Source organism: Pyrus communis, chromosome 14 (assembly GCF_041283825.1).
Source record: "Pyrus communis isolate YQ-2024b chromosome 14, ASM4128382v1, whole genome shotgun sequence".
NCBI classification, from domain to species: domain Eukaryota; kingdom Viridiplantae; phylum Streptophyta; class Magnoliopsida; order Rosales; family Rosaceae; genus Pyrus; species Pyrus communis.
In genome coordinates this window covers 18,484,400-18,506,590 of record NC_142578.1, presented here as the reverse complement: position 1 = coordinate 18,506,590, position 22,191 = coordinate 18,484,400, and the positions used below count along the sequence as shown (strand labels likewise).

At 36.3% G+C, this 22,191-nt stretch overlaps 2 protein-coding genes across 2 annotated transcripts; one reads left to right on the top strand and one right to left on the bottom strand.

Annotated features, from left to right (window-relative positions):
* The first annotated feature begins 4,222 nt into the window (after nucleotides 1-4,222).
* Nucleotides 4,223-9,111, top strand: LOC137713168 (uncharacterized). The gene is made up of 16 exons (XM_068452434.2): nucleotides 4,223-4,530; nucleotides 4,929-5,128; nucleotides 5,707-5,792; nucleotides 5,898-5,993; nucleotides 6,075-6,198; nucleotides 6,880-6,941; nucleotides 7,040-7,108; nucleotides 7,201-7,271; nucleotides 7,356-7,452; nucleotides 7,609-7,683; nucleotides 7,813-7,911; nucleotides 8,076-8,219; nucleotides 8,316-8,345; nucleotides 8,431-8,493; nucleotides 8,599-8,676; nucleotides 8,775-9,111. Exons 1-16 carry the CDS (start codon nucleotides 4,412-4,414, stop codon nucleotides 8,865-8,867), a joined length of 1,506 nt encoding a protein of 501 aa, XP_068308535.2. The 5' UTR covers nucleotides 4,223-4,411; the 3' UTR covers nucleotides 8,868-9,111.
* A 1,606-nt stretch (nucleotides 9,112-10,717) lies between these two features.
* On the bottom strand, nucleotides 10,718-13,795 carry LOC137712896 (uncharacterized). Its single transcript, XM_068452082.2, has 6 exons — nucleotides 13,326-13,795; nucleotides 12,692-12,798; nucleotides 11,995-12,103; nucleotides 11,748-11,909; nucleotides 11,114-11,287; nucleotides 10,718-10,947 (listed from the first exon to the last, which is right to left on the bottom strand). Exons 1-6 carry the CDS (start codon nucleotides 13,659-13,661, stop codon nucleotides 10,918-10,920), a joined length of 918 nt encoding a protein of 305 aa, XP_068308183.2. The 5' UTR covers nucleotides 13,662-13,795; the 3' UTR covers nucleotides 10,718-10,917.
* Nucleotides 13,796-22,191: the final 8,396 nt, after the last annotated feature.

Genomic DNA, 22,191 nt, shown 5'->3' with positions numbered 1-22,191 from the left:
AATGAATCAGCAACAATTTCTTCCTTTTGCTCTTCAAATTCAATTTCATTACTTATTGCTTCCATCGATCCTTCTTCCATAAATTTCACCTTTCCAGTTTCGACAAATCTCATAGAGCGGTGAAGGCAGTAAAACCTGTAACCTTTTGTTCCCTGAGGATATCCCACATAGTAGCAGCTCACTGTCTTAGGATCTAGTTTCCTTTCTTAAGGGTTATATACCCTTGCCTCAGCCCTACAACCCCAAATTCGAAGGTGTTGTAAACTTGATTTTCTTTTGTACCATAATTCAAAAGGTGTTGTAATCACATATTTGCTAGGCACTCTATTAGATATATAATTTGTAGTCTTAATGGCATCACCCTACAAGTACATAGGCAAGCTTGTTGCACTCATCATACTTCTTACCATGTCTTTTAATGTGCGATTCTTCCTTTCTGATACTTTATTTTGTTGTGGAGTACCAGGGTTCGTGTATTGTGCCACTATCCCTTCATTTTCTAAGTAAAGTGCAAAAGGTCCAGGATTTCTGCCATGTTCAGTGTATCTCCAATAGTACTCACCATCTCTGTCGGACCTTACCACCTTAATCATTTTCTCCAACTATTTCTCTACCTCAGCCTTGTAGATTTTAAAAGCCATAAGTGCATTAGACTTCTTAGAGAGCAAATACAAATGACAATACCTTGAAAGGTCGTCTATGAAAGTTATAAAATACTTATAATCGTCATATGTTGGAGTGGGAAAAGGTCCACATATATCAGGGTGCACAAGTTCAAGTAGATCGGTGCTTCTTGTTGCATTCTTCTTGTGCGAATTAACCATCTTTCCTTTTATGCACTCAATACATGTGACAGAATTATCTAACTCTAGCTTTGGTAATATACCGGTTTTGCTCAGAGATTTAATCTCTCAATTGAAATGTGACCCAATCTTTTGTGCCAGAGGGTGGATGATGTCTCAGTTAGATTAAGCCATTTTTGTCCAACCATATTAGCCATGTAACAAGATTCCTTGTAGTTAAGTTGAAACATGCCACCAATATGAGAACCATTTCCAATAACTTGCAAATTCTGATAAATAATGAAGCCACTATCATTTATTGATAATTCAAAATTTTTCTTAACAAGCTGACTAACTTACACTAGATTCCTAATTGAAGGTACATAACAAACATCTCTCAAATCCAAAATAAAACCAGACTCTAGCTTTATTCTAATCGTTCCAATGAACTTGATAGCAGCTTTGTCACCATTTCCCATGATCACTGAGATTTCATCCTTTCTTGGCACCCTGTTGTCTATGAAGCCCTGCAAGGAATTAGTCACATGTATTGAGGCACCATTGTCAATCCACCATGAATCTCTAGCAAATTCAGTGTTATTCGTCTCAAGACAAACTAATACTTGACCTTTATAAATTGAAATATTACCTTTTCCCTTGCCATTTTCAATCCACTTTTTATATTTCTGACAATTTCTCTTCATGTGTCCAGTTTTCTTGCAGAAGAAGCACTTCCTTTTAACACTTTTGAAATTCTTATTCACTCCAAGCTTTGATGTGCCTTTTCCATTATCTGTCTTTTGAGCATCGTTCTTGAAATCAGTAACCATGTTGACCTTCTTCTTAGAAATTTGAGACCTGATATGTTGTTCTTCATGTACACATATGGCAATTAATTCGTTCAGACTCCACTTCTCTTTCTGTGCATTATATGTGCTCTTTAGTTGTGAGTATTCATTAGGCAATGAATTGAGCGCTACATGAACCAGAAACGCATCACTCATGGGAACATCCAGTGCATTCAGTTTCGCACCAATATCCAGTAGCTCCAGTATATGCTCTCTCACACATCCCATGCCATTATATTTCTTTGTCATGAGTTCATTCATAAGATTACCTGTCTCAGCTTTGTCTGATTCCTTAAACTTCTCATGAATCGAGGTCAGGTACTCCTTTCCAGTCTCAAATTCCGGTATTCCTCCCCTCACCGTGTCAGACATGGACTTTTTTATCACCAAAAGAACAATACGATTTGCTTTCAACCATCTTTCGTATTTGGCCCTGACATCAACAGTTGCATTGCAACAGGTTCTTGAGGAAAGTCTTCCCTTATAGCTATGTCAAGATCCATCAACCCCAGACATATGTCTATGTCTTGCTTCCACTTTTTGTAGCTTGTACCACTTAAGGTTTGAACTGTGTTCTTAACAATCATAACTGAATGTACGACATGCATACTTTAAAAATTAAACATCCCAATAAACTTCATAAGACAAGATTAATTCAACACTTAGGAGCTGATGAATTAAACTGCTTCTAACACTAACATATACATTATATTAGTTACCTTCATGGTAGTTTCTAACACATATGAGCAGATAGAAAAACCACAACTAGTGTAATGCATATATTATGTTATGCCATTCAAAAGCTAACCATGAAAATCAACACCTATAAGCAGATGAACTGCATCCATGTTATGATTTCGAATGCAATTGTGAACAGTAACTTGATTATATTATTCAGCTATTTCATGATAATCGGCTAGGGCTTGAGTGTATGATCTAACCAGATAACGTATACATATTGATCATGCAGACTTTATAGGCACCAATGCACCATTCACTCAGCAGATTATACAAGCATTGATTATAGTTGTGATTGCAGGTTTTAACTGTACAACCTAGGGCTCTGATTCCAATTATTATCTTAATTAGGTTATTTAACTAAAACACTGCATGCATGATAATAGTATGTAAACATGAAAGAAACCTAACCTGATGTATTGCTTGCAGCAGCCATAGAAACAACTCGCACCGAGAGAAAACAATACCAAGCCTTCTATGAATTCCTAACTTTAACACAATGCTCTATGGGAAGCTGTTGTCGTGTATTTTTTAGGTTCATAGGGACTGCTATATATATATATATATATATATATGCCAAAAACTTTAAGTTCCATCAATAAAGGAAACATAAAATCTACTTTCTTGGCCTCCAAGTAATATATCATAATCATAATCGTATAAGGATTTCATCAATCCTATTTCCTATATAAGACTCATAATATATAAGATTGATATCTATTGGGTAATCAAATCACAATATATATTATTCTCTAATGATACACTCCTATTACATGTAGTAGACCATAACTAGGTTGATTTATGTCGGACAAGTCCAACAGGTATCACATTTGTTAGCTTGATATGGTTATACGATTAAAACACAAAATTAAAAGAAAGATGACTAGCCTGAAAATATCTCCAACAACAGCCATTGGGTCAATCAGAAACGAAGAAAAGCTTTAACAATACCGATATCTTTTACAAAAACCTAGCCCAATACAACTACTTTACGGGAAGATTTTATTGTGTATTTAGGGTTTGCAGGGACCTTAGTATTTATATTGGCTAAGTTACTAGGGTTTCGTTTATAAAAGTATCCCAACACCCATTTTCTTAGCCTATCGGTTAGTTTTCATAATTACATAATCAGTAAGGACTAAAATCAATCTTAACTGTATTCCAAGACGATTAAGAGGAAATAAAATCACAATCTCAACATTAATCTCCAATATTACATTCCTATTACATTGTAAACCACTCATGGTTGATTTATATTGGAATAAATCAAACATTCTCCAACTCGATCTACAAATGTAACGTTCATACTAAACCATTTTGATCCTCAATTGAATTAGATTTTCGTGTCTTTGCAGAGTAAGCATGCTCCTATAATTTCGAAGCCCAACAAGATGTAGTGGCATCATTGGTCTGTTTAGGGGGTTTGTTCCGATATGAGCCATTGAGTCCATGACAGGACTTCTAAGGTATTCATATTTTGATCCACCTTACTCCGGTCCAATAAAATTCATGATCACACAAATGCCCCTAAATATGCTTTGGAAAGTGCATTTTCCTTGAAGATGACATGCTCTGACAGTCCCTATGATGATAATCCTAGTTCAGGTTTCACAAGTTGCTTCGAGCTTCGAGATCTGATCTCGTCATTCCACTAGTCTTGATGTGGTGGTCCGAAGCCTATGGTCCCACCATATATGATATGTTGTTTTTTAAAACATGTCTGATTAGAAATTAGTATCAAACTCGTCACTATTGTACATTTGTACTTAATTAGCATGTCTTTAAATTAGGGAGCAACTCGGGAAGAAAAAACAAAGTTTGGGGATCAAAATGAAACAACCGCTGAAACTCACCGGGGCGCATGTGGAATTACACAGAAAAGAGAAACAAAAACGAAGTTTTATTGGATACCCTACTCCTCACCGAGGCGAACGAGAGGCAGCTGAAAACAGTTTGCTACACCGCCAAATTTCCTAAACCTCCTAAACCTCCACCAAAACACAGCGATTGAATTGAACCCAGTTTCGAAAAGAAGAAGAAAAAATGATATCAGCAATTTCGTGGGTGCCCAAAGGGGTTTCGAAGCCGGTTCCCTCCGTCGCCGACCCGCCCACCAAAGAGGAAATCGAAGAGCTGATTAAAACCGGCGCCTTGGAGAAAAGGTGAAACTTCTTCGCCTCGTTTCTCATTTTTCATTTTGTATGTCTTTGTGTTTGCTGTCGTAGAGTGCTGTACTGGTTGCGGGAACATTGATGTTCCTTTAGCTGCCATTGTTGCAGAGCTCTCAACTTATTGATGTTTGGTGGTAGTTCAAATTTTGTGTCAAAGATGTTCACTTTCTTTGAAATGAATAATTGGGTAATTTTTTTTTCTCCGAAAAGTTAAAAACTTGGTGGAGGGTTGGCTGTTTATTTCTTGAACCAAGTGGGAAAGGGTTGAATTTCCAGTGTAGTGTATGTGTAATGTGGTTTGTGAATTGGGATATGAAGCTCTGGGCGGTTTGGGTGTTCATTTTCGACTCACTGATTTGTATGGTTTTGATGGGTTGTTGATTTTGCAGTGGAGATGCTGAAAGTGAGGACGATGATGGAGAAATGGATGTTGAAATCCCCAAGCAGGGTGATCAAGTCTCCCAAGCATTAGAGGTGGCAAAAGCACTCGGAAGAGCTCCTAAAGTTACGGAGCCAGGGGCCAAATTTGATGACATAGCCGATGGATTGAGGGAACTTGACATGGAACATTATGACGACGAGGATGATGGTATTTCCCTTTGTTCTTTATTCTCTTGAGATTATTTTTGGAGCATAAGAGGGAGTTACTTACAATGTTGCTTAAGCTGGAGATGTTGGATGGGCAATCAAACTGTTGCTCAGAGTTAAACTTGATAGTGTTTTTTTTTTTGGTCAATAATCTTGAAGTCTTGTGAGACCTGTAAAATTTTCTTTTTCTTTAGTTTACAGTTAGATGGTTTTGTTAATGCATATGGTTTTACCATGTCAATAAAGTGGAGGTATTGTGCAATGTTGAGCTTGAAGCATTGTTGAAGTTACTGACTAGTAATTTGATTAAGTTTTGTTAGTACATATCAATCCCACATCGGGGAAAGGAGGGACCTTGCATGTGCTTATAAGTAATTGAGCTACTTCTGATATTGCCAATTGGTTTTATGGTGGAATGTCAACTATCTTCAATTAAAATGGATGTATTATACAATGTTGAACTTGAAGCATTGATGAAGTTACTAACTAGTAATTTGATTAAGTTTACTATATGCTTCTTCTCATGAGTGTTGATTAGGATTTATAGCTAACAGTGCATTTTGGTATGTCTGATCTCAGGCATTGATGTGTTTAGTAGTGGGGTTGGGGACCTTTACTACCCAAGTAACGATATGGATCCATATCTAAAGAAGGAAAAGGATGATGTAAGTTTTTTACTACGTAAATTATGCCATTGTTTTTGTTTTCCTTCCTTTTGTGAGGCTAGGAGAGCAACTTGGTTTTTCATTCTCATTTTTATTTCCTCAAAGGACGAGGATTCTGAAGACAGTGATGACATGACAATTAATCCAAGTGATGCAGTCATAGTTTGTGCCCGCAATGAGGATGAAGTCAGCCAGCTTGAGGCATGTAATAGTTTTTTAAATTATTTGTTTCCTTTTTCTTGTCTATTTTCCACTGATCGTAATTGAATTATGTACGAGCAGATATGGCTGTATGTTGAATCAAAAGATGGTGAAGCAGATGTTTTTGTTCACCATGATGTCATCCTTTCATCATTTCCCCTTTGCACAGCATGGCTTGATTGTCCTCTCAAAGGTGGAGACAAAGGTGCGATTCATGTTCTACGCATGCATTTTGTTTGAAACTTCTGGAGGTTACTCATGTACCTGAACTATATTTATAGTTAGAATTTCTTCTGTTTTCAGAAAATTTTGTAATATCTTCTTCTAATAAAGTTCTGTTTTCACTGTTTTTTTTCTGTGATAGCAAGTACAAACTTGTTTAAATTAGATTTATTCCGCTCAAATTTCTGTAACCATGAGCTCTCTTTTATGGTGACGTTTAATGACGATTATCTTATGCATTATGAATAGTTGTTTTCCTTGATATCAATTGCATTTTAATCACAATTTAGATAATTTTTTCATGTGTTACGTGTGCATTTTGTTTGAAACATCTGGGGGTTACTCATATACGTGAATTATATTTATAGTTAGAATCTGTTTTTAGAAGAATTGTAATATCTTCTTCTAATAAAGTTCTTTTTCATTGTTTTTTTTCTTTGATGACAAGTACAATTTTGTTAAAATTAGATTTATTCCGCTCAAAATTTCTGTTACCATGAGCTCCCTCTTATGGTGAAGTTTAAAGACGATTATCTTATACATTGTGAATACTTGTTTTCCTTGATATCAATTGCAATTTTATCAATTTTTTTTTCAAATTTCAGTTTTGGCTTTGCTTTACCTTTATATTTAGTTGATGTCTAAATGTTTTCTACGTTGACAGGAAACTTCATTGCGGTTGGTTTAATGGATGAACCTTCCATTGAGATATGGGATCTTGACATTGTATGTAGTTCATGGATACTAGTCTCATTGCATAGGTTTATGTGGGTAATTGATGGAAATGTTAATTGTAATTTCTAACATTTTTTGCTGTTTTTCAGATTGATGAAGTGCAACCATGCGTGATATTGGGTGGTATTGCTGAGAAGAAAAAAAAGAAAGGAAAGAAGGTTCGATGCTCAATTCTTTCATTGTTTGGGCTTTTGAATCGTGCAACTCTTTTTAACTTTCTTTACCAATTCTGAAACTTCCTTTGTATTAGGTATCAATCAAATACAAAGAAGACAGTCACAGAGATTCAGTTCTCGGGCTTGCTTGGAATAAGGAGTACAGGTTTGTACTCTTCTAGAGTTTTGTACTTCCTGTTGTTGCTTCAGTGGGAGGTTCATAAACTATCTTGTCTTTTCCTATAAACAGAAATATACTTGCTAGTGCAAGTGCTGACAAACAAGTTAAGATTTGGGATGTGGCTACTGGAAAATGTAATATTACCATGGAGCACCATACAGACAAGGCAAGAATTTAGACAGGATTGATTTTCTATGCTCTAACCTGAAATCAAATTTTCGATGGCATGCTATAGAACAAATGCAATCCTGAGATCTTCATTTTAAGGAGTTACTTTTCCTTTCAAATTTTTTCATTAACCATCTTCATACTATTTTTACAGGTTCAGGCAGTTGCATGGAATCATTTTGCCCCGCAAGTTCTTCTCAGTGGTTCTTTTGATCATACAGTAGTCTTGGTATTCAATGTTTTACAAAGTTACTCTGTTGGCATTTATTTGTTATCCTAGAAACTTAAGCGATCGTAAGAAACTTATTTGTTTGAAAATTTATTTGACTTGTGCATTTACAATTGTTATTCATTCCAGAAAGATGGGAGGGTGCCATCACATTCCGGGTATAAGTGGACAGTCACAGCTGATGTAGAAAGCTTAGCATGGGATCCACACACTGAGCATTCATTTGTGGTGTGTGCCTTGGCTCTTAAGACAGTCTTTTTTCATACTTATCACAAAGTGTTTGCTTTTTGTTTATCCCTTTTCGTGTTATTTGTTAATAAGTGGAAACAGTTGCTCTGTGGCTAAATGAGAATTATCCTTTATTGATCATTACATTTTGTAAATCCATCCAGGTGAGCCTAGAAGACGGCACAATCAAAGGTTTTGATATTCGGGCTGCCACATCTGCTCCTACTTCCGAGTCTAAACCGAGTTTTACTCTTCATGCTCATGACAAAGCTGTATGCTCAATCTCATATAACCCTGCAGCACCGAATGTACAGTCCTCTTTTTCTCCTCAATTTGGTGTACATTTTGTATCGCCGAGTTATGTGTAATCTCACCTTTGTGCCTTTTTTTTTTTTTTTTTCCAGCTTCTTGCAACTGGATCCACAGATAAAATGGTATGAAGTGTTTCTCACTAACTGCACACTCGCATACCTGGCAGATTGGAATGTTTTGTAATGTATCCACTACCATTTGTTACAGGTAAAGCTTTGGGATTTGTCAAACAACCAACCTTCATGCATTTCATCCAGGAATCCTAAAGCAGTAAGTGATTGATCATAGTTCATCATTTTAATGCAACGAGTTATTATTCTGTTTCTTCTGTTTAATGCGAGACTGATTGTTGGACTCTGCTCTGAATGTTGTCAGGGAGCTGTCTTTTCTATTTCATTTGCAGAAGATAACCCTTTTTTGCTGGCCATAGGAGGCTCAAAAGGGAAACTGGAAGTGAGCTGTCTTTCTGTATCTTGTTTATCGTTGCACTTTTTGAAAGGCAGCTTTTCAATGGTGTATCATGACTGCTAATGTAATGGCTGAATTTGCAGGTATGGGATACAACATATGATGCTGCGGTTGCCCAAAGATTTGGGAGTTACTACAAGAAGAGCAGAACCCAAGCTGGACCTTCATCTGGTTAAACCAGAAGACGATAGAGGAGTATTTTTCTCACCTTTCTAAACTTTAGAGCTTCTTCTAGGGAACAAGTAGCATTGCCTTCTAGAGGTCTTGCAGTTTTGGAATCTTTTATGATATTTGGAATACCCCATCACAGCCTTGGGTGTATAATCGGTGTAAGCAGAGGTGGTTTTGTTTCCTGTATGAATGTATTGTTAAAAGGGAATATGAATTTTTGAAGTTATATGTTAGAAAGTTTCAAATTCAGTCTTCCTTGTCTATGATGAAACTAGTTATACTCTTGGTCTACACGAAATTCGTAATTTTGAGTGGGTTTTGCACTCCATTTTTCTTCTTTTGCATACTTATCTTTAGTTTTGTCCCTAGATTATCCTTTCTATTCAACTCAAATGCTAAAAATACAAGCAAGCAAAGGGGGTGTGTGGAAAATCACTTCCATTTTGAGTGGTTTGGTTGACGTTTTTGCACCCAAACTAGTTATACTTATTGAAGGAGATCAATGCGTTTCTTTATGTCGAAAGATGTGAAATACGTAAGTCGTCCTGGTCGGTTAACGTGGTGAGTTGAGGCGGAGTAATGAGTTAGGATCAAAATAAGTGTATCCTACTCCTTTCAATGTTAAAAAAACAAAGGAAGAAAGAACCCCCTTGGTTGAATAAAAAAATACGCTGGTGGCATAATTTCCAACCTTTTTAAGCTGCTAAGGCAATAAGAACCCTTATCGATCCAATTTCAGTTGCAATGCAAAAGTCTAGTTAAAGTCCTCTTCTCGATAATCATGTGACACTTCGGCCTCATTTGGTAGCTCGAATTATACTGACTATTTCTGTCGGATAGGATAAATAGCTACCGGATAGTACTGACTAAATTAGTCGGGTGTTTGGTGCAGTATCTTACTAGTGACCGTATTATTTATACTGTGTTTGGTATTATACTAGATAGGAGGAATTAAACTTAAAAAAAAAAATTTGAAAAAAAGTGAAATCATTTTTTTGTTCCCATATCTCTCCGCACCCCCCAAACACCCTCCCTCTCTCTCCCTTCTTCTTCCCCGACTGCAGAAGAATCCCAAATAATTGTTCCCCAGCTTTCTCCGCCACACCCCCCAAACTCCCTCCCTTTCTCTCCCATATTCTTCTTCCCCGACTAAATAATCCGGGCGTTTTGGTTGGTTTTATTAAGCGGGTGTATACCGTGTTATCCTATCCGACCGGTTAAATTAGTCCGGTGCTTATTTATTACGAGTGAACGCCAAACACCCGAGTCCGTATAACTAATCCTATCTGATCCTTTATCCGATCTGCCAAACAGGGCCTTTGCATATATATCAGTCAAACCCTTCAACCTCACTGGTGTTGAGCTGGGAGTAGTAGTTTCTGATTCTGCGCTTTGTGAACTAATACTTCCCACCAAACAAGCCACCACAAAACCACAAGGAACAACCACCACCACCACCACCCCACACTACCCCGTCCCGTCTTTCATTTCATCATTTCCTGTTCGAAAAACCCAGGTAAACCCTAACAAATGCGACACTCTCTCCCGTCTCCACTCCAAGCATCAGGCATACAATTCCATGTCACCTTAGCAGTACATCAGTAATTTTCTCTCATCACATATTGGTTGCTTACATTGGGGCTGGGGGGTGCACCCAGCCCTCTGCAGATTTAGGCTGTTCATCCGTGCAGGCCCACCAAAAGTGGTGGCCTCCAATCTGGAAAAATAACCCTAGTTTATTTGTACCGTAAGTTTCAGAAATCAGTGTGGTCTCTAGTACCATCAGAATTTGATGCAACTGGTACTTACCATTTTGTTAACTTTAAATTAGCACGAAATCGAAACTTCTGCAGGATAACTAAAAGTCCAGAACTTTCCATTTTCCACGAAAAAGAAGACAAAAATGTCTAGCATTATTTTCGTCCTTAGGTTTCACGTCTCTCTAATACATATTACAACAAAAGCACATTACACACAACACCCGCATTGAAGAAGCTAAATAAAAACCTGTACAAAGCGAGCATCGTTCAGGTCGCATAATAATACGACATCATGTTAAACATGGACCCCTACCCTCTGAGCCACCTGCATCAGCAGCACAAAAGTAATTAGTTTACGCAAAGTGAATTACGTGCAATTTTTGGGTGATTAGAAAAGATACGCATAAAATACATGCAGAGACTAAATTATACAGCATAACACCCTTGCCTAAAATTTCCTTTGCATAAAAAGACATATGACGGGGACGTACCTCCTTGAAGGAGTGAACATCACTTCCCCAAAGCCAAGCATCACAGCCTGCATCTCTAGCACCCCATATATCATTCCTACGATCATCACCTACGTGCACAGCATCCTCAGGTTTTACTCCCAATAATTCACAAGCCTTAAGAAATATTGTTGGATTTGGTTTCTCTGCTTCAACCTGTTCATATGAAATAATCATAGCATCAGCAATGACACAACAATACGAACAACAGAGCTATTTTGTCATCAGACCAACAGATTATGTGGAGAACCAAAAAACAATTTTTTTAAAATCTTTTTGTATGTATATATATAAATATGGAATTCTCAAAAATCCCATTTAGCTTTTGCATTCCCTTTTTGTGTCTGTCGGAGGGTGGGAGTTAAACAGAAGGACAGTATCACCTTCTTTCGTAATTACTGCAAAATAAAGACTAATTTTGTTGGACTCAACTTCTTAGTTTCTGAACGATGGATAATATGGACAACCAATCACCTAATTCAAGAACCATGCTTACTGCAGAAGATTCTAGAATTTGCACATGTGTGTATGCGTGAGAGAGAGAGAGAGAGAGAGCGAGAGAGAGAACGACGCAGAGACATGCATACTGCAGAAAGATACTAAGCAATTCACTTACTTCAGCTGACACTGCTATTGCATCAAACCATTGTTCACAATGTAGAGCATGTAAAACAGGTCTTAATCGGGTATCAAAATTTGACACAACAGCTACTTTGACACCTGCTTTCCTCAGAGCTTTAAACACTCTCTCAGCATCAGGATCACAGAGGTGCCAAGCCTATGAGAAAACACAGAAGTATATTATAACCCACTTCATGCCTATATATTGCTATACAGAAAATGGTACTTCAAAATTACCCAACCTTGTCAGTCGTATAGTAGTTATAAAGCTCTTCAAAGTACCGAGAATCTGAGCAGCCAGTGGAAGAACTGACTATATATTGCCAGAAGGGTCTCCCATCGTTTACATATCTACAACAAAAAAGAGGAAACACACACTTTAAAGATAAAAGAGAAAATCAGAGAATTCACTCCAAACATGGCAGGCTTACCGCTAAACTTATGTATTTAATGAATGAGACTAAAGGGGACACTGAAAAGAAACAGCAAGAAAGGATTCACTTCTTCTTAACCAACCCCATTGAAAACACAATGGCTAGACGGGGGTAAGCTCTGTGCTAAACTTTAGGGGACTGTCAATATATTTCCCAAAACACAATAAGGAGCCACAAGACCATTAGATTGTTAGATCTTTTCCAGTCAATACTCGGTTATGAAAAACGAAGTGAGTTGATTGCATGCAGCATCAAATCTCTACCGATAAACTTTAGAACACAGAGGCTATGAATTAGCTTCCTAGCCAGCTTCCAAAATGCCAAATAATAGCTATTACAGGCAAAAATTGATGTAAACATTTTCAATCCCATAAAATGCCAACGAATCAAAAACTAAAGACGTAAAACTTACAGTTAAAACGATAGCAAATGGATTAGCAAAAACCATATGTACCCCAGTATACAAGGGGAAATAGAAACATTGAAAATGAAGATGGGAAGAGACCTGAGACGAGATCTTCCCCAAGGCTGCTCGTAAGCTCTTCTGTATCTGTTTAAAATCTCGGCCTCTGAGTACTCCACTCCATATTTCTCACCTATCTTCCTATATATCTATGCAAACAGAAAAAAAAAAATCGATATATATCAGCAGTCATAGAGACAGATAATCATGCAAGAAAAAAAGAAATCCTAAAACCTGCAAAAAAGCTACAAACGGCAACCAAAATGTAATTTTGAAAGGAAAATTCACAGGAATCCAATTCTATCACAAAAAACTCAGAAACTCAATACATGCATAAATAATCAATATCTATTATGTATAAATATATTCCCACGATTGAAATATGCACAAAAAGTTCTTGGATTTTTATCATTTATGTATGAACATAACCCAAAACACCAAAACGGAAAATGAAAGAAAGAAAAAAAATAAGAAAGGACACAAGATCCAAGAACTTCTATGCAGTTATACACAAACCCAGAAACCCAAAAGTTCAATTCATACCATACAAACTCAGAAGCCTAAAGGTTCATTACAATTTACAAGATAGATAGAAAAATTGAGAAATGAAAATGTGGGTGTTCATGTAAAGCGTTAGAGAGAGAGAGAGAGAGAGAGAGAGAGAGAGAGAGAGGACCTGAGCCATTGGCTGGGAAGGAACAACAAGGGTACCAACAGCATCAACAAGCAAAGCCTTGTGAGTGATTTCACCATACAAAGACCTCCTATAATCTTCGTAATCTTTCACACCCAATATCTCCAACCCCATGTGCGGTGGCCTCGACCCAATGATCCCGGACTCTGGCTGCTGCGCCACCGCAGACGTGGAATACGGCGACGTCAACCCGGCTCCACCGCCCCGGTCAACCCGAACCGGTCGCTTGAGGCCATTGGAGTAAGACACAGATCCCAAAATTGGTGCTTTTGTTGTGAGGAGCCTAAAGAAGTTTGTTCTGGTTGCCATTAACGCCATTGCTGAAGCTTCATTTGAGGGTGTGTCTCCTCCTGCGCACTTGGTTTTGTATGTTGGGATTTCAGCTTTTCTTTTGGGTCTGACTCAGCTCTGACAAGAATTCTGCTTGTACCCTTCATGTGCGGAGTCCTTTACTTATATAGGACGAAGGAGTGGCTTCTTGTTTTACCATCATGGCTTATTTATTTATTTATTTATTTGTTTTATTTTTATTTTTAAATTTAAAATGACACTAGTGTTGTCCAAATCTCTTACCACTTGATAATCCGTCGTCTAAATAACTGTTTATTTGGATGGAAAGAAAGAATTCAACACAGGGCAGCTTGTCACAGACGTATTAACGATTTTCTTTCTTATCTATGAATATTGTATTTTTACTCAAAATATAGCTTCCATGTTGACATAAAGTCTCTCTCTCCTTAGTCCTCACTAGCCCTAAATTTTTACCAGATCGGATTGAAAATACACGTTTCAAATTCCAATCCAAAAAGTTAAAAAAAAAAAAGAGTATCAATTTCGAGAAATATTCAAATACATTTCAATTCCTATCTAATTCAGTTCAGTGGTTTTTTTTTTTTTTAATTTAAAAATTTTGATTTCGAATTTTAATTTGACGACATGTTTTAAAACTTTTTAATTCAAAATCACTTATAATCAGGTATTCCCATCTAAATTGCACCCGTAGTGAGCTTGCATATACTTGTATCGACAAGCATAAGATGACAACATATGAGTAGGATTACTATAAAAATATACTTCATTTAGTCACTATCTTTTAAGAGGGGGTGTGATTCAGAAAGCCAACACAAAAAATAATTTAAACTTGATAAAGTATAGTTAATTTAGTAACTATGAGAAGCAACAACATTCATCATCATTATTTTCTAAGCACTATTCTAGTGTAACTGTTCTAAAAATCACCGCCTAGCACTGCCTAAGCCCCGCTTAGGTTCTAGGCGGCTGGCCATCGTCTCGATTAATGCCTAGGCATTTCAAAATTAAGAAAGGATGCCTAGACCAGCTGAGGCGCCCGCCTAGACCGTCTAGGCACCTGCCTAGGCCGCCAGAGCCACCTAGGCACCTGCCTAGGTTGCAACTCACTTAGACAGAAAACAGATAACTTTCAATTTGCATTTAATTTTTTTAATAAATTGTAAGAGACTTGTTGAATACTTAAGTGAGTACACGCTATATGCTTGTTTTCTAAGTTTTCATTATGTTCCAATACTTCATAATACATGTGTCATTCTATTTTGTAGTTTATGATGAATTATATATATTTTAAGTATAAACAGACACTTATTTACACGAAATATAATGGATTTACTTATGTATTTGAATATAATGAATTGAATGTTGACATAAAGTCTCTCTCTCCTTAGTCCTCACTAGGCCTAAATTTTTACCAGATCGGATTGAAAATACACGTTTCAAATTCCAATCCAAAAAGCAAAAAAAAAAAAGAGTATCAATTTCGAGAAATATTCAAATACATTTCAATTCCTATCTAATTCAGTTTAGTGGTTTTTTTTTTTTTTAATTTAAAATTTTTGATTTCGAATTTTAATTTGACGAAATATTTTAAAACTTTTTAATTCAAAATCACTCATAATCAGGTATTCCCACCTGTATTGCACCCGTAGTGAGCTTTGCATATTCTTGTATCGACAAGCATAAGATGACAACATATGAGTAGGATTATTATAAAAATATACTTCATTTAGTCACTATCTTTTATGATGGGGTGTGATTCTTAATGCCAACACAAAAAATAACTTAAACTTGATAAAGTATAGTTAATTTAGTAACTATCAGAAGCAACAACATTCATCATCGTTATTTTCTAAGCACTATTCTAGTGTAACTGTTCTAAAAATCACCGCCTAGCACTGCCTAAGCCCCGCCTAGGTTCTAGGCGGCTGGCCATCGTCTCGATTAATGCCTAGACCAGCTGAGGCGCCCGCCTAGACCGTCTAGGCATCTGCCTAGACCGCCAGAGCCACCTAGGCACCTGCCTAGGTTGCAACTCACTTAGACAGAAAACAGATAACTTTCAATTTGCATTTAATTTTTTTCAATAAATTGTAAGAGACTTGTTGAATACTTAAGTGAGTACACACTATATGCTTGTTTTCTATGTTTTCATTATGTTCCAATACTTCATAATACATGTGTCATTCTATTTTGTAGTTTATGATGAATTATATATATTTTAAGTATAAACAGACACTTATTTACACGAAATATAATGGATTTACTTAAATCCGCCTAGTCCTCCTAGGAGCTCGCCTAGACCTAGCTTAACCACCTAGGGGCTAGGCCCCAGCCCACCGCTCAACTAGCGGCTAACGTCTTTTAGAACTTTGATTGTAAAATAGATGAACACATTGCTTGTCAACTAGAAAGATGAGATTTCTCAAATTTAGTCACTGTTCTAAAAATCTCCCTCTAGTTCCGCCTAGGCGCTAGGTGGTTGGTTATTACCCTGATTAGTTCGTAGACTTTTGAAAATCAAGAAAGTACCCCTAGATCAGTTTAAGCATCCACCTAGCCTGCCTAAATCCGCCTAGATCGTGACTCTTACTTAGGCAAAAAATCGGTAACTTTCATTTTGCATTTTATTTTTTCAATAAAATGTAAAAGACTTGTTAAATGCTTGGATGAAACACTCATTATATGCTTGATCTCCATGTTTTCAATATGTTCTAATACTTTATAATATATATGTCATTTTATTATGCAAGCTATGTGTCTCAATATAATTATGTGTGTTTCTTGGGTATAAATAGACACTTATTTATACCATATATAATAAATTTATTTAAATCCGCTCAGTTCACTTAGGTTTCCACCTAAGCCCCGCCTAATCACCTATTCGTCTAGAGTGCTGCTCTCCTAAGGTCCTCATTTTGAGAACCATTGGGGTGCTCTTTCATGTGAGCCATTAAATTGATCTAATGATAAATTAACCAATAAGCGTAAATTATCTTTGTTATACCATAACAATATATCAAACAGATTAAATAAAGAACAAAAAAAAAAAAAAAGTTCACGGGTGAAAATTCCTTCCAGTTGGCAGAGAGGTCTTTCCCCAGATTCCTCACATGTTTCAGATTTCGAACTGCCATTGCCGACGGGCCTAAACGAGCTGTCTTGCAGACATTATCAAAAGCCCTAAGTTTATTGGAGGCAATCCGTATTTTGCCATCCATTTTGCAGTGAATTCACATCAAACAGTGGCCACCACGTTTGCTGTGCCTCTTTGATCTAATTTAAATAGCCAAAAGGATGATTGTGTTGAGTTGATGTGCATCATCCTCTCCTTCTTATGATTGCGAAGCCATTAGGGCACAATTTGATTACAAATCTTGAAAGAGAAATCAAATTTTAGGAGGATAGCAGCTGGAAAGAAGATGAGACGAATTGCAGAAAGAGATTATTTTTAGTTTTTTGTTAATTTAAGTCATTTGCCGTATATATTTTGTTAAGGTAAAACAAGAATACGTTAAGCTTATAGGTTAATTTAACCTTAGATCAATTTAATGGTTCAAATGAAAGAGGACTTCATAGGTTCTCGTATTGAGAACTTTAGGAGAACACTTCTATAGTCGCCTCAATGCTAAATCTTAGCCTGCTATGTGATTAGCGCTTAGCATCGTTGATTTTAATCACTTATTTCTATTTATGATAATTCTTTTTTGAGGGTGATAAAAACTCTTTATTTTGGTTCAACTAAAAACCTTCCAAATCTGGCAAACATATACATGACACGTAGATGATTGTTAGAAGACCATAGAATAGCTGATGTGTGACAGACGCATGAATTAGTTATAATCCATATCAGCAAAATTGCGATCTTGAAGACTTCAACCAAATCGTTAAAATGGGCCCACTCTTATGACTTCACTGGCTGAGTATGAGTTGAGTTGCGATAAACAACAAACAGGCACCATGTTTATCTTTTTAGGAGTCATTGTTTATGATGTTGGTTATTTTTGTTTAATTTATTTAATTTGATATTAAAATTAATAAAAAATATGAAAATATGTGAAAATTATTTTTCTTCACAAAAGTAAGTATTATTTTTTTTAAACAAATAATATTATCTACATCAAGAGTGAGAGAGTGAGTTAATTATCATAATTGTCTACCAATAATGTTGTTCAAATTCGCGCATTTGATAAGAATCAAACGTTATAGCTCTTTCTTAAGTTCAAAATTTTTGTATATTATTGCAATATGCCAATTAAACTATGGGTGGTGCTATTGACGTGGCATCTATACCTTTCACACATCTCTCTCAAATTTCGATTTTAGATGAAATAAAAAGTGGATAAAAATTTACATGTAAAAGGTTAAAAAAAGATTTGTGATGAATATTAGTATCCTAAAACCAACTCTTCTAAAATCGAAAAGATCTCAAGTTTGAATTCTTGCCAACCATTTTTTGTTTTTTTTTTTTTCCTCTTTGTAAAATTATGTTTTCAAATTTGGAGGAATACTACATGCAAGCCTGAAGCAGTGGATAATATCACAATGTGATGGAATGAGTGAAACAGTGCGTGTCTAAGTTATCTTTGGCATCAATCGTTTGGCTCCTTCTTCAGAGGTGAGATGCGTCCTGTAATTTGATCATGACATGGCTAACATGAAGCTTTTGCTTGATGCTTGATAAGCTGCCAAATGGTATTGTTTTAGGACAGCGTTTTTGACTCTTTGCATGGAATGAATTATTGATTCTTTAATGACATTTAATATTATTTTGGCATTTTAGTTAACGTGCTCTTCAAAATTGACATAATTCCTCATTTTAGTCTATGAGATTTGAAATCAATAGAAGTGGTCATTGAGTTTATCCATTATTAATTCTTTTGGTGAACAAATCTATGTTAAATAAGTACCAAAATGAAACAAATATTCTCAATTTAATAAACAATAAACCAAAATGATTTGACAAAATTAAATGTATTTTTGTCATTTTCTCCTTATTTAATGGAGATTTTCACAAAATGACTAAAATGATTGATGGTGGACAAACTCAAGGACCAGTTCTGTCAATTTTAAATCTTAGGGACTAAAGTGAGGAGTTATGTTAATCTCATGAACCATTTTGTTAAAAAGCCATTATTTTTTTGTATAAATGTCATAGAACTGTTCATTTGATACCTATCTTTATCTATAAGTCATCTCATAAGAAATAATTCTGTTTGGAGACTGTTTAGTTATTTATACAAATCAAACAAATTGATAGTTCATGAAGAAGATCTATTTGTTAATGCGACTATCGATTTAATTGACACATAATCGACACATAAGGATGATTAAACGGTTTCTATATTAAAAGAAGTTTTATAAAAATGATTTTTAGATGATAATACAGTGATAGAACTATTTTGATCATGAAATTTATATAGTAGTTACACTGTTGTTAAAGAAATATAATCATTTTCTTTTAATCATGAGAAGTTATATTTAAACACGAAACTGCAAGATTACATGATGCAATCATGACAGACTCACCCACTAGTATTATGCAATTCTAAATTACTAATAATGTTGTGCAGATCAATCAATAATTTAACATTTGGCGGAGTTTTTCTTCTTGTATATTTTAATTACCTTTCAACCTCGTCTCACCCTACTCCAAAGTCCAAACTAAGAGAAAATCCCAACTAGCCTTGTTATATTCTTTTTGTCTATTCTCATGGTATTAATTTTTTTTGTTAAACAAAGGGGCTAATAATCCAACAAAAAAGTAATTACAAAATAATGTTGCAAGGTCAAGAGATTCAGAAATATTAGATAATAAATAATTGCTTAAAATAAGATGGAGCTTGCTCAAAATAGACGTTACCCAAATGATGAGTGGGGCTCATGTTGGTCAACTTAACAGCAACGAAATTCAACTGACGATGGATATGTCGAATATTACATTCCCAATTACACAGTAACCTCGCACGGTAAGTTTGAATCAATTCACTAATAGAATGATTATTAGTGACACCATGTGATATCAGCTGGATCGCAAATAAATATACTTTGTTGTATGCTTTCTTTTTGGTCTCTTCTCAGGGTAATGGCAGTTAATAAACTTTGTTACAATTTAGTTGAAATGACATTTTTTTTTACATAAAACTATGTTCATTAGATAAATTTTAACAATATATTAAAAACGTTGACAAAAATCAAGGATTTTAACGGTAACAAAAATACTCTCACAAAGAAAAACTCTCCGCATACAAGCATGACCCTAAAGCCAAACTCATACAACACACAACCGAAACCTTAAATTAACTCTTAACCTTAAACCACGACTATCACCACAAACCGAAGACTCACGCTGTAGAATGTTGAAGAATATGATCACGCATTGGTCATATAATAAATAATTAATACATGAGAGTATCCACCACAAATATAATCGAGTATGACAAAATTCAGTACTAGTAATAGGTGTTTAAGTTGGAACAATGTCGATGATGTTGGTGGAGGATTATGTCAGGCCGATTAAATTTATCAAAGAACTCATCGCATCTAGCCATTAAGAATCCGTGAAACAATTGACGAATTTGTGAACTCGTTGACCATCAATCCAATTGCTTATATATGACAGCAAACAAAAATCTTGATTTGACTTAGAAGGCGAGCATATCGCAACAAAGTCCTTCAAATCAAAGATGGTAAATTTATTTATTAATGTGAGACTCTAATAATTGTGGACGATTGTATATATCCTACGTGTTTTCTTGTCCAAATTATGTTTATCCTTACAGATGAAAAGCAAAGTGTGCTTTCAATTCAAAGGAAGGAACATAATCCACACAAATGGCCCATTCGGAGTCGTTTTGTTCATCTTCAGCCACATGATGAAATATGTCAGATCATTATCATATTGTATGTGGCTGAAAATTACACATAAATATAACATGGTCGGTTGAAAAATTGGGACCACTCCACTATTAAGATTTGAGACTTGAGACTGAGATTAATTGTTGGGCTTGGACAAATATGTGGCCATACGATCAAATGGGCCCACTCTTTTTGCAATTGATGTTGTCCATGAATAGAGCCACGGTGTATATCAGTGGGCCAAAGCTCTGGACCCAGTATTAATACCCTACTGTTGGAGAAATTATAAGGTACGAAGCAGATGAAGAAGAAGCTATGTCAGACTTTAAAATAGTGCACATGTTTGAACAAAAATAAAAGGGCAAAAGACTGTTTATTACCCTCATATTTCGTAATTTTCAACATTTAGTACATTAGTTTTTTTTTTTTTGTCCCAAAGTCATAGCTAAAGTGTAAATTTTAGGACAGTCTCATACATCCGTTAGTCAAACTGTTAAGTCTCTTGTTAATTGTGAGGAGGCGCCTATGTGGACAATGACTAGGCGCCACGTGTCATTAAGGGATCCACGTGGAAATTAAAAATTCAAACAAAAAATTCTCATCCAAATTTAAAATATTAAAATATATAATAATAAAAAAATAATAATAAATAAAAAAAACAAAACCCTTCAACCCGACACCCCTCCATCTCTGTACCTCCTAGATCACCATGGCCATGGTGTCGTGGTTCTCTCGCCTCTGCTGTTTCTCACAACGGTTCTTCTTCACCTCTTTTGCCCTCCAAACCTCCATGTCCACCAAGCTAGCGAGAACCTAAAATACAACGAACTCCGAGAACTCGAAAACCCCATTTCTCTGGTCGAGCTCGTTGCTTTCGATCGCACTTGCAGTCTTAGTCGGATCACTTTGCTCTTCTTTTACTTCTCCTTCCTTCTCCTTTTTTTTTTCGTTTTTTATTTGTTACATTTTATCAAATCTCTCTCACCGAGTCACTGTCCGAGTTGACTCAGCTAGATGGCCTCGTCCTCATGAGCCCGCAACAGCTCGCCTTTCTCATACCAGAAGCCATCCAGTCCCTACTTCTTGACCTCTTCATCTTATTCATTGATCAACGGTCGAATGATTCCGTGCTCCTGCTCGACCTCCGCCTTGTTGTTCTACAACTCTGGACGTGGGTCGCTCCGATTCAATGCAGTATGGTACGGTACAGGTTCGTGTCTGAGGAGCTTTTGGCGGAGATGCTTAAGGCGCCTAAGGGTGGGGATAGCATATTGGTGTCGATTCGGTTTTGGCCGTTGAGGTAAATGATGGTAGATTTGAGCGTATTAAATCAGATCTATGAGCTGTCGGATTGGAGGATTTTGAAATGTTGGATTCTAGGGTTGGTTTTGAGGTAATGTGATTGAATTGATTTCGTTTTTTGGGGGTTTTGGTTGCAGTGCAAAGGGAGGGAATGAATTTTGGGGTTTTTGGGGAAGGGAAGGGGTTGAGTTTTTGGGGAAGGAGAAAAGGCTTGGTGGTAGGGGTGGGCATCAGGAAAGGGGAAGGGAGTCAGTGGGTGAGGGGTGGAGGGGGTGGAGGGGATGGAGGGGTGGAGGGTGTCGGGTTAAAGGGGGTCTGGGTGGGGAAGACGATAGGGTTTTGGGTTTCTTTTTTTTCTTTTATTTTTATTTTTTATTTT

Bases quoted from the DNA above. Each gene is read 5' to 3' on its own strand.
- LOC137713168 (XM_068452434.2), top strand. From the start codon at position 4,412: ATGATATCAGCAATTTCGTGGGTGCCCAAAGGGGTTTCGAAGCCGGTT. The intron at 7,109-7,200 runs GTTCGATGCTCA...CCTTTGTATTAG, and splicing joins AAAAAAAGAAAGGAAAGAAG to GTATCAATCAAATACAAAGA. The intron at 8,346-8,430 runs GTATGAAGTGTT...CATTTGTTACAG, and splicing joins CTGGATCCACAGATAAAATG to GTAAAGCTTTGGGATTTGTC.
- LOC137712896 (XM_068452082.2), bottom strand. From the start codon at position 13,661: ATGGCGTTAATGGCAACCAGAACAAACTTCTTTAGGCTCCTCACAACA. The intron at 11,910-11,994 runs GTTGGGTAATTT...GTTTTCTCATAG, and splicing joins ACTACTATACGACTGACAAG to GCTTGGCACCTCTGTGATCC. The intron at 11,288-11,747 runs GTAAGTGAATTG...TCATATGAACAG, and splicing joins CAATAGCAGTGTCAGCTGAA to GTTGAAGCAGAGAAACCAAA.